Source organism: Protobothrops mucrosquamatus, unplaced genomic scaffold (genome assembly GCF_001527695.2).
Source record: "Protobothrops mucrosquamatus isolate PMUCROS unplaced genomic scaffold, P.Mucros_1.0 scaffold750, whole genome shotgun sequence".
NCBI classification, from domain to species: Eukaryota; Metazoa; Chordata; class Lepidosauria; order Squamata; family Viperidae; genus Protobothrops; species Protobothrops mucrosquamatus.
In genome coordinates this window covers 100,030-111,664 of record NW_015387021.1, presented here as the reverse complement: position 1 = coordinate 111,664, position 11,635 = coordinate 100,030, and the positions used below count along the sequence as shown (strand labels likewise).

The 11,635-nt window shown below is 37.8% G+C and overlaps 1 protein-coding gene across 1 annotated transcript in view; it reads left to right on the top strand.

Annotated features, from left to right (window-relative positions):
* Positions 1-4,386, top strand: part of ABCC10 (ATP binding cassette subfamily C member 10) — a 28,448-nt gene extending 24,062 nt beyond the window's left edge. Inside the window, exons 19-21 of the mRNA XM_015818487.1 lie at positions 1,468-1,565; positions 2,151-2,263; positions 3,695-4,386. Coding sequence (XP_015673973.1) covers positions 1,468-1,565; positions 2,151-2,263; positions 3,695-3,830 — 347 coding nt within the window. The 3' untranslated portion in view covers positions 3,831-4,386. The remainder of the gene's footprint in view (positions 1-1,467; positions 1,566-2,150; positions 2,264-3,694) is intronic.
* The last annotated feature ends 7,249 nt before the right edge of the window (positions 4,387-11,635 follow it).

Below are 11,635 nucleotides of genomic sequence, written 5' to 3'. Positions count from 1 at the left end.
CCACTTGTCCAACTATCTCCTCTTTATCACTTTTTTCTCTCTGGATCTCTCTCACCTTTGCATAAAAGACTTGGTACTACAGTATGCTGGTAAAAGATTTAAGAAAAGATGCTAAGAATCTTGATAGGAGACTTCTACTTTGGGCGGGGGGGGGTATTTTTGAAATATTTAAAAAGTAGTAGATAAAAACCCATACAATATGGCTGATTGCAAAATGTTTGGAAGCTTTCTGTGTGTGTATTTTTTCCCTTTGTATATGATTTATTTGCATTTGGTATGTGGGCTCTCTGTAAGCTTGTGTTTGCTTAGTGAACATGCATGCACATTCTCTGGTTACTGTATTTTTTTCCTATTTTTATGTATTTTCTCTGTACTGTAGGCATGGTTTTCCTTTCTCCCTATTTCATTTCTGAAGGGGTGGATAGTTTTCCTTATCAATTGGGGAGAATCCAAGTTCCCCCCCCATGAAATAATTGAGCTTCATTTACATTAGAGAGCTATGGGGGTAACCAGATAAGTAGATAGAAGAGTGGCCTGCATCACAACTCCAATTCAGAAGATATGTTCTAAAGCAGGGCTTTTCAACCAGTGGTACGGGTACCACCTGTGGTACATTGGCAGGTGGTACGCGACCATCCTAGAAAAGTGGTAGCGGGGGAGGAGAATGAGCTGAACCGGTGGCAGCACCGCACAAGCCTGAGCGAGAGATGGCTGGAGCTGCAGGGCTGTCAAGGCTCAGCGGAAGCGCCAGGATCAGTGCTTCTTTGGGGCTGTCAGAGCTCAGTGGAAGCGCCAGGATCAGCGCCAGGCTCCAACTGGAGCTCGGCGCTGATCCTGGCACTTCTGCTGAGCCCAGAAGTGCCAATCAGCTGGAATGTTGCAGCATCTCCAGGGTCTTGTGATTTACGTTCAGATGCTTGGCAACTGATTCATATTTATGACGGTCACAGTGTCCCAGGGTCATGTGAAGTGACCAAAACCTGCTGCAACCACCCAGCAGACGGGGGGAATAAAAACCAAACACCACCCCACCGCACCCCCGCTGCCAATCCTCAACAGAAATGCTCACAACAATGAAAATCTCAGACAGGAGGAAGAGCGCCACCGGGTGGGCAGGCAGGTGTCTTGCTCGACTGTGGCTTGGGGGGCAACTTTTTTCAGTACCATTGTAACCTAAGCGGACTGTTGTAAGGACTACCTGTACTTTATCACTTTTTTCCTTTTTGGGGGGGTCATCAAGTTTTTGACATTTTGCTAGGTGACAGATGGTACTCGGATGTTGCCATATCCTAAAAGTGGTACAATGGGTGAAAAGCCCTGTTCTAAAGGGAGGTTGTAGTAAAAGAGTCTTTCACTGAGCACACGTTGTCAGCACTAGTTGCTGTAACTCGTTTTCTCTCTCTTGAATGTCTGGTGCAAATGAACTAGTACAAAATAATTTAATCTCACATTTGTTTCTTCATGCAGGTGGGCTGAATTGTGAGCTGAGGGAGAGAGGAAAGAGTCTCTCAGTAGGACAGAGGCAGCTGGTTTGTTTAGCAAGGGCCCTCTTGACTCAGGCCAAGGTGAGTCGTGGTTGTTGTTGTTGTTGTTTTAATACATCCTGCCATACTTGGAAGATGTCAGAACCATTATCTAGGAGCTGGAAAAGCTAAAGCAAGTTTGAGCATCTGTCCTACAGAGGAGAAAGGCTAGGTTGTTCTGGACTTTTAATTAGTAAAAAACACAATTAAGGGCATTATGAGGTTTAGAAAACTATATATATATGGAGAACTGGGTAGAAAAGAAGGTATTGTTTTCTTGTAACTCAAGATTAGCTACCTACAAGATTCAAGACACAGAACATAACTTTCTTTACTCTGTAATTAATGTAATTTGTTGCTACAAAACGTAGATCCTGTTCATGGGTAACAAATCCACGATATCGAAATGGAATTTCCACAGAGAGAAGTTGCTTGGGTTGAAATCAAGAGCAAAACCAAGAGGACTATTAGTCTTCACGGTTTGCGATTTTCCAGAAGCACCTTACTGTCCACATTTGGACTTTGTGGATCTTTGCTTTGTATGCCAAAAGGTTTTTTATTCACAGAAATGGCATCCCTGTTTTTCCTTCTTTTGGAAGAATGCTTTCTACCTTGTCTCAATAATAGATTCTGTGCATCGATGAAGCCACAGCAAGTATTGATCAGAAAACAGACAGACTCATCCAGCAGACCATTCACCAGCGATTTGCAGATAAAACTGTTTTAACTATTGCCCACAGGTAATGTTGTGTTTCTTCTTTAGCCTCTGCTCTTCAGTTTCTATGACTGAAAAAAAATTCTAACTTCTTATATATTGCTGGTAGCGACTGACCAAAAATCATGGGTTATGCCGAATATCTTGAAAGATGTTTCTACACAAATATTTCAACTATTCACCATGACATTGACACACCCAGGCCAACTGCTTGATGCTGCTTTCCCTCAATCTTCAAGTTTTTCCTTGCCAGCATTTCTTTTGAGTGCTTCTACCTGATCCTAATATCTCTTGATTGGGGAAAGTGATTTCCAAATCAAGCTACACTAAAGCTTGTCTTAGGATGGATTTGGGCAGCCACAGATACTAAGAGAAAATTTAGTTTTCTGTTTTTTAAAGCTGTTTGAAATTGGCACATGCGAACATGTGAACATTTTCACATTTTTCAAACATTTTAAACTGGGTCTTCACATTATCTGCATCTGCGGATAAGACTCAAACCAATACACACAGCAATAATTATAGCCATCAGTTACAGTGCTATTATGTTTTCTTAAACACAAGTAACCTCCATAAAACCACCTCATTTTTTCCATCACTTATTCTATTGATCTCTGCCTCGTGCTCACATCTGAAAAACAGATGAACAGTGCGACTTACAGCATATGCCCAATGAGCAGCAATTGTGTTTTAAATAAATACTACCTCCTGCTTCATACCTGAAAACGGTACCAGTGCAGCTCCAGCTTCAGAGGACATGTGTGAAAAAGATTTCACACTGAAGATCATTTTGCTGCCAATGATGATGATGATGTTTTCCATTCAGTCGAATCCGACTCTTGGCGATTCTGTGGGCCAGGTCTCTCCAATCTTCCGATCTTGTACTATTTTGAGTTTTTTCTACGCTCTGGCTGACGTCAGCTTTGATAGCGTCCAGTCACCATGTTCTTTGACGGCCGGGTTTCCTTTTATCACTAACTCTTCCAAACATAATTGCTTTCTCCAATGAATTCCCCATGACATAACCAAAGTTAAGTGAGACGCAGTTTTATGATTTTACCTTCTAGTGACATGTCTGGAGTCATGCGCTCCAGTTACAGCCAATATTGTAATGCTTTTATACAGATCTGGTGGCTACATGGGAATAGAACTCTGGCCTGTAAAAACCATTGGTTTAATATAGGAGGGCTCTTCTTTGTCTTTAAAATCTTTTCAATAATGTCATCTTTTACAAAAAAAACATAGGCAAAAACTGTATTTCACATGAACAAAAAAAAAACAACAACAACTGGTTAAGCCTATTTCCAGAATGTATCATTTGAGCCTTATAATGACCTTATTTTTAAAAAAATGTGGTCACCTCATCCAGTGTCTGGAAAACCTATTAAGCAAGCACCACATGCATATCTAGGGTATTCTGACACTATGCCTATGCTATTGTGTTTATTTCCAATAGGTTGAACACTATCTTGGACTCAGACCGAGTGTTGGTGATGCATGCTGGGCGGGTGGCAGAGCTCAATTCGCCTGCTGTACTCAGCCAGAAACAGGACTCTTTGTTCCAGCACCTTCTACAGTGTGGATATCAATAACCTTCCTATGGACATTCTCAGACTTGAATTGATTGTATCTCATGACTGCAAGCTTTCTCATCTGCAATATGGGCCTCATCCACAGGTCAATCTCATGTCCTTGAGATTCACCCATTGACTTTAGAGTTTGAAGAAGAACACAGGGCAGAAGTTTTCTTAGTAGCCTACAAAACTCCATTTTCTTTTTGCTCATTTCATCTCCACTCAACTGTCATGACAGTAAGTCCCACTCAGCAAGATTTTTCTTTGAAAGTTGGGTACTATCCATCTATCATAATTCAAAGCAGTTTAAATTAAGATTCTTATCCCAGGTACTGTATGCTGCTTCATACTCAAATTAGGTCAGATCCACAACTTTTACAACTTTTCTTCTGCTATCTTGCATTTCACCTCTGGGAAATATATATATATGTATGTATGTATGTATGTATGACCTTTTCTTATAATTAAAAAAAATAAACAATTCTCATTTTTTACAAGTAAAGCTTGCTTTTATTTTTAAATTTCACTAATAGCACATAACGTGTTTGTACTGACAAGATTCTCAGGACATTCACATAATAGATATGCTGTGATTCAGACAATCTCTAGAAGACAGATTGTCTTTTCTAGGAATCCAGTGGGGTCATCCAGAAGATAATACTGGGATGTGCACTGTTAATCCTATATATTTGTCTTTTAGGGAAAAGGGGCTTTGGTCTCTGGAAATACACATTAAGATGCAGATAAGAAAGAGTAATTAGAATCAAGCATGCCACTGTTATAGTTTGGTAAAAACAGAAGAAAAGTATAGGTAACCTAAACTACAAAATTAAAGTTAACTTCCTTTGTATTAATTTTATTTTTTCTTTCTGGCGAAAGATTAAACCAATCTGGATGATCAAATATGGCTCATTCTTGCACAAAACAAAAATGACATTCATGCTTGACTCATGACAGAAACTTACAAGCAATCTGACAGTCCATGTATCATTTTAGGTAAAGTGGTTTGATAGCTTTTATGATTGTGGCCTGAACAAAATTTTTCATGATTGGTTTCTTTAACCTGTAGATTGACCAATTTAAAAATTATCTATTGTGCGTTTGTTGGCAGAATAACAAAAATTTAAGGTCAGGTACAGCACCTAGTAAATGCAGGTAGTCCTCATTTGCCAAGTATAGTTGAGACTAACTCCATCGCTAAGCATCATGATCATGAAGTGAAATGTTATGTGGCTGTTCTGAACTTATATCAGTTCCAGTGCATTCATTAAGTGAATTGCTGCAGATTGTTGAAATGTCACATGATTGCAACTTGTGACTTCTTGCCTACTTCCCCATTGACTTTGCTTGTTGGAAGCCAGCTGTGAGTTCACAAATGGTGATCACTTGACCATGAGATGTTGTGACCATTGTAAATGCATGCCAGTTATGAAGTGTCTGAGTATTGGTCACATAGCGATGCAGCAATGGCCACAGATTCAAGGACTGATTGTAAACTTATTTTTCTCAGCACTGTCGTTATATCAAATAGTTGCTAAGGGAGGCAGTCGGTAAACGAGGACTATTCTATAAGTGCAATATATGCTTTCTATCATAATGTGCTTTAAATACATTTTTGCTTTCAAATCCAAAGTGCCATGTAGCCCTATTTCTGCAATAAATTGTTTACGTTCTAGGGGGTTCGTATCAGGTCAAGCTCAAGAGACATTTGTTTACACTGCAGTTAAATCACTAGTTCACAACTTTTATATAAGATACATTCCCGTTTTTGTCAATATTTTTACAAATACATTTTTTTTATTTATAAGTAAAATAAAGAGAAATATTTAAATACAGCCGAGTATAGACTGAGGTTGCTGTGAGTCACCGAATGCTGATTTATAGCTACTGAAGGAGATTAAAACGAGATAAAACAAGGAGATGAAATATAATCTCTCATTTTGACATGTCATTTGTAGGTTAAGAATAGATTTTACATATTCCCAGGATCATAAGAAATTGATAGATACATCTAAGATTTTATTGTAGTTTTAATTGCCCATCTCAGTCCAAAGGAAGAATTCCTGTTTTAACCAAATTTAGTGTAAAGCTTAAAAAAAATCAATATTAATATGTAATTCACTGAACCAATTTTAGAAATCTTTACACTTGCAAACTGAAGTTTGGAAATGGTTGATTCTAGACAAATTTATGAGAGCTTTAGAACATAACTCATACTCAATACTTAACAATTCTGCAGTGATATCTAGAGATATTAAATACTATTACATTAAGATTGGACTAATGCCCAAAGTTACTATTCTATGCATACTTGCCTCAGAAAAAGATTATAGGCACCCTAACAATCTGGTCCATGTTCACATGCAAAGCCAAACTTAGCTCTAATCTATTTGTTTTTTTTATCAGATGCAGCAATCTATAAAAATTGCTATGTAAAACTTCTTCTCAGGCCCAATGGAGCATTCAGGTGAAGGATGTCTGTGGAGATTCTCAATCATCCAGGTCATGGTTGTCCCAAAGGTGCTTTTCAAAAGGCAACTGGACTTTCTTGGTTTCTTCCTTGAAGATGTTTCACTTCTCATCCAAGAAGCTTCTACAGTTGAAGAAATAGCTCATGCTAAGGTTAAAAGTACAATTGATTTAATACAGAAGTCCCCAACCTTTTGCACACCAGGGGCCGGTTCCATGGAGAAAGGTTTTTCCATGGACTGGAGAGTGCATGGTTTTGTGTGCTGCCTGCATCCCACGGATGGGGCTTTGCATGTTTGTGCGGCCCAGTTGCTGGCATGCCACAGACCAGTACTGGTCCACGGACCGGGGGTTGGGGACTCCCAATCTAATACAAGTAAAAAAAAAAAAAAGTCAGAATTTGAACTGCTGCCTTTCATAGGAAAATTGGTAATGCTACAAAATATTACAGGAACCTATTTGCTATTATCTACATTAGCAAGTAGAATTATATTTGTTAAAATAATTTCTGCTTCTTCTCAATGTGAATTGAACCTCTATAAATTTCCGGGACATCAAGAGACCATATCCTAGCTTTGATTATTTTAGGTGTGCTCATATTCATCATCAGTAGACATTATTTCCCATCAGATCCTTTATCTTTAAAGTACAAAGGAATGTAATTTGACAACTGAAGTAGTTCATTTATATATTTAAGGCTTAGATGTACAGCCATCTGAATCAGCTGACTAATCTCAAGAATCCAAAGATAAGATATATGAAATCCAAAATCTGTAAATAATTCTTTTCATAATTCATTTTCTGGCAGCACTCGCTCCTGCAGAGGTTACTACAGCCATGATTCTCAAACTATGGTCCACAGAGATCCACCAGGTATTCTATAGCTTTGGTTGACCACAGCCCAATTACTACCTTAGCCCTCACAAGCCTCCTTACTATCTCAGCCATCTTCCAATCTTCATCACCAATCAGCTGTTCATTTGCTCATGACTTCAACTCCTGTATCCCTTTTCCCTGCCATTAATTTCCTTTGATGTCATATAGCTTTCCTGGATAATGTGTCATGACCCCATCGGATTCCGGTTCACAGGAAGAGGAATTGGAATCGGGACTGTCTAACAGGGATGGCATGTCTCCCTTGGAATGTTTGGAGAGGCCAGGGGCTGAGGACGATGCTGTCCCAGCCCCCTCAGGCATTGGGGGAGGTGGTTGACCGGAGAGCTGCCTGCCCTCACAGATATGGGGGAGGATCAGCTACAGACAGCAGATCCCCTCTGATGAGGAACAGCTGCCTCCACCACTCGATCCAAAGGCACAGAGAGTAGAGCAGAGGCAAGGGATGAGAGGCTGCTTGGGAGAATGTCACCCCACCCTCCTCCCAAGGAACATCTGGCATAGGTTGACTTAAGAAGCTCAGGGAATCTGTCAGGAACAATCGTTTGCTTTGGCTTACACTCCCCCAGCTTTGGAAAAACTCAGCCTTGACTCTTGTTTCTGCCTGTGCCTTGCCTTTGCCTTGTGGACTTGCTTTTGGCCTCATGGACTTGTCTGCCCCTGTGGAATTGCCTTGCCATTTGGGCCTTGACTCTGATCTTGCCTCGTGAGCTTGCGTCTTCTCTTTGGACTTCCTCTCTGCCTTTGCGAAATGGTTTAGGATGTTTACTGGCTTGTGCTTATGGGACTGAGGATGGCTGCCTTTAGGGAAATGTGAGGTGGAGCCTTATGGGCTGTTGTAGGGCCGTTTGTTGTAGCAGTTAACTCTATTGATGCATGTCTCTGCCTAGGCGACCTGGGTCTTAACAATGCTGTATGACTTGCATTTCCTTCCAAAGATCCTTCTCTGTGGAGAATGATGGCACTTGATCAGATGTTGCTTGATGGTTTCAGATTGGTTTACAGCATGACTTGGTGGTGGTGTTTACTTCATTTACTTCATGTTAAAAAAGGATCAAGATTATTTTTAGGAATGCAGTGAGATGTCCAAATATTAGTTAAAAACATAATTTCCGTATTTGTATACCACAAAGGTTCAGTCTGGTTTCGTTCAACAAAATACACTTCCATTTATTAACTTCCACTAAAAATCCAAGAACATACATCGGATTAGTGAATAGATAGGAATTAGTTACTAATACTTTTTATCCACATGTAAATGTACATATTTTTGTCTTGATCTGCAAACTGTATTACATGACATTTCAGTGTGAAATCGCAGTGTCATTCAGTTGGCAAGAAAAAATATTTCAATATTTTTCAAATACAGAGCTCCGACTTTGTGTTTTCAGCAGATGGGAGAGTATGTGGTAGGCTTATCCAGCTATAAAACATATTTCACTGAGTCAGAAAATTAACTTTTTTCTCTTTCCAACTGATTCAGAGTCTGAACACTTTTAACGTTTTTAATAAATGAGTTACATCTGTAGTTTTTTTAAAAAAAACAATTTAGTCAAGATTTTGGAGTAATTTTATTAAAAATTTTAAGAAGAAAAATGAAACTAATGTAAATGTAAAAAAGAAGAAAAGAGAAAGAAATCAAAGAGAAAGGTGAAAGTGCAAGAAAGGGGGAAAAGGAAAAATAGAAAAGAAAGAAAAAAGATACAAAGTAGCTTCTGATCTTTTTTACAGCAGTTACAGATGACATTGATGTCCATGACTTATGACATTCCTTTAACAACAATTTAGTTATGACAGCCTTGAAAAAATGATTTACCACCAGTCCCTACACTTGCAAGCATTGTACCACCCACACAATCATGTGACCACAATTCAGACGCTTAGCAACTGGCTCACATTTATGACCAAGGGCAGCATCCTATGATCACATGATTGTGGTTTCCGACCTTCCCAGTTGGTTTCTGCCCTCTCAGAAAGTTCCATCGTCTTTATCAAATATTCCTCCATTGTGGGTAATGCAGAATCTTCCTATTTTTGTGCATGCAATAACCTTGCTGCAGTGATCAAGTACAAAAACAAATTTCTAAGACTTTTTTCCAATTGTTTGTCCAGCAATTCCAAAAGAAAAGTCTTAATTTTCTAGCTTTTACATATCCACCAAGCATGATACAATTCTCCTCTTGTTCACATGTCCAATATTTGAATCTGAAGTGCTTTCATACATTCCAGACAATTTCTCCAGTGACATATACTCACGAAACATGACTGTATAAAAATTATCTTTAAGATTGTAACATAAGTGTAAATTTCAATCCTTTCAACCACACATTTTCCCATTGTTTCATCTGTTTTATTGTAACCAAAATTTTAGTCCACTTTATCAAACATTCCAGAAATTGTTTTTATATTTCACATTTCAATAAAAGTTTATACATTTTAGCAATTAACATGTTCATCATTTGTGCACAATTCCATTTCAAATTCAGCCTTACGATGTTCAAAACCACAATTTCTTTTATCTACTTTAAAACTTTCTGGTAATTGTAAATAAGAAAACCACTGTCCCTCTGCCACTAGTTCTTTATTTTACATTCTTCCTAACACAATACTAATATCTCACAATAAGTTAGCCAAATTTGTTTGCCTATTATTTCTTGTCTATAAAATGCTTGTTATAAGAGTCAGAAAGATGTTTTCAAGCACAACCTGAATTTATATCTCTTCCATTCTCAATATAGCACAAATAACATAATTATTTTTAAATTTTAATTAACTTCAACTTCATTGTACCTCAAATATCCCTGCCACCTTGATCTTATGCCATATCCTTTTAACTCAAAAGCCTTCTATTTCTCAAGAACACCTACTCTTTGATCCAAACCAAACAGCAAGAGATGTTTCTTTCAAGAGTGTGTGCATACACACACACATGTATCCAACATCACGAGAAGGGGGAAGGAAAACTCCATATCTTTTTCTGATATGTGCCTTTTGTAGGCAAATTACATCATCTTAAATTTTTTTCAAATAATGACTTTTTTTCACTTTTGGGGAGCATTTTGCTCCATTTACATTTTACATTAATCACTTGTAATCCATAATCACAAAAAAATTAGATAAACCAATACTTATAGCACCTAATTCAGTATAATCCCTTCCAGGTTCCTCTGGAGTTTTTGTGGTCTCCTCTGACACTTTCATATGAATCTCTTCCAATTCTTCTCTGAATTTTTCTATAAATTTCCACACCTTCTGCACAGAATTCAACTGAAAACTCTGCTATTTAAAAGTAAAAAAACATATCTTCCAATTTGTTCCATCAAAATAGGATCCTGTTTTAATCTCCCAGTCAAAAAAAAAATACTCCTTTCTCTTACACAAAGTTGTGGTAGTTAATTTATTTAAGAGCAATTATATCTATATTGCCAATACTTAATGCAAAACTTAAACATTTTTTTCTTCCTGACAAAATGCGTGAAAGCATCCCTTACAACAAACTTGCAACGTCACGAGATGTGTCACAATGTAGCGTGACTTTTTTTTCCATTGCTGGCAATGGGGTGGGTGCTGTTTCGCTATGATGCATCCGGCCCATGGGCCGGCAGTTTGACACCCCTGCCTTAGAATATTTCTTGTTCTTGCAAATATAGAATTTATTCTATACACTTTTTATCATTTTATGCCTCTATATACGCCTCTGCCCAATACAAAAAAAATTGCCAGGACTTTAATAATCTTTTCTCTGATATCCTCACTAGAATCCTATGACCTTGCTCTAAATCATAAAAAAAATCTTATTCTCTCAATCAAATATAGCCAGATTATCTAGTTCTCTTTCCAACTGTTGGGAACTTCTCTCCTTCTCTCTAAAATTTCTACTTTGTCATCAATTTGTTTTATCTCTCCAGAGGCTTGTTACAGCACTTTCCATCATCTTGGCTTCTTCTTTCATCTCTTCTTTCCTCTTTACAAGTTTTTCATCCATTTTTTTCTTAAGAGCTGTCAATTTAGTATCAAGAGATTGTATCTTATTTGCCCATTTGCTAACACTATTTCTGAAGCAAACCTGATGAAATTCCTTTTTCTGCAGGTTCTTCTAGTGATCTCATCTCCTCTCCTCCATTCTTGTTGCTTTTCTTGTGGTTGTCATTATATTATAATCCAAAAATGAAAGTGTCTCAAACAAGGGAAAATTAAAGGCAAGTTTCCCTATTTTTCGTCTTTCTGTGCTTTCGTCCCTAATAGCACTAATTATATTCAACATCACAGTCAACATCTCCATATTTACAGTCAGTGTCATAGTCTGGCTTATTATCTTATAATTATCTTTTGTTTCGTACAGTCCATGAGTTGTATGCATTCTTTAATAATAAAAAAATATTCCCACTAGTTGTTTTGGCTAATTTAATTCTAATTTATTTAAAAGCACTTTTGCCAAAAAAAATAATCTTTCAAAATAA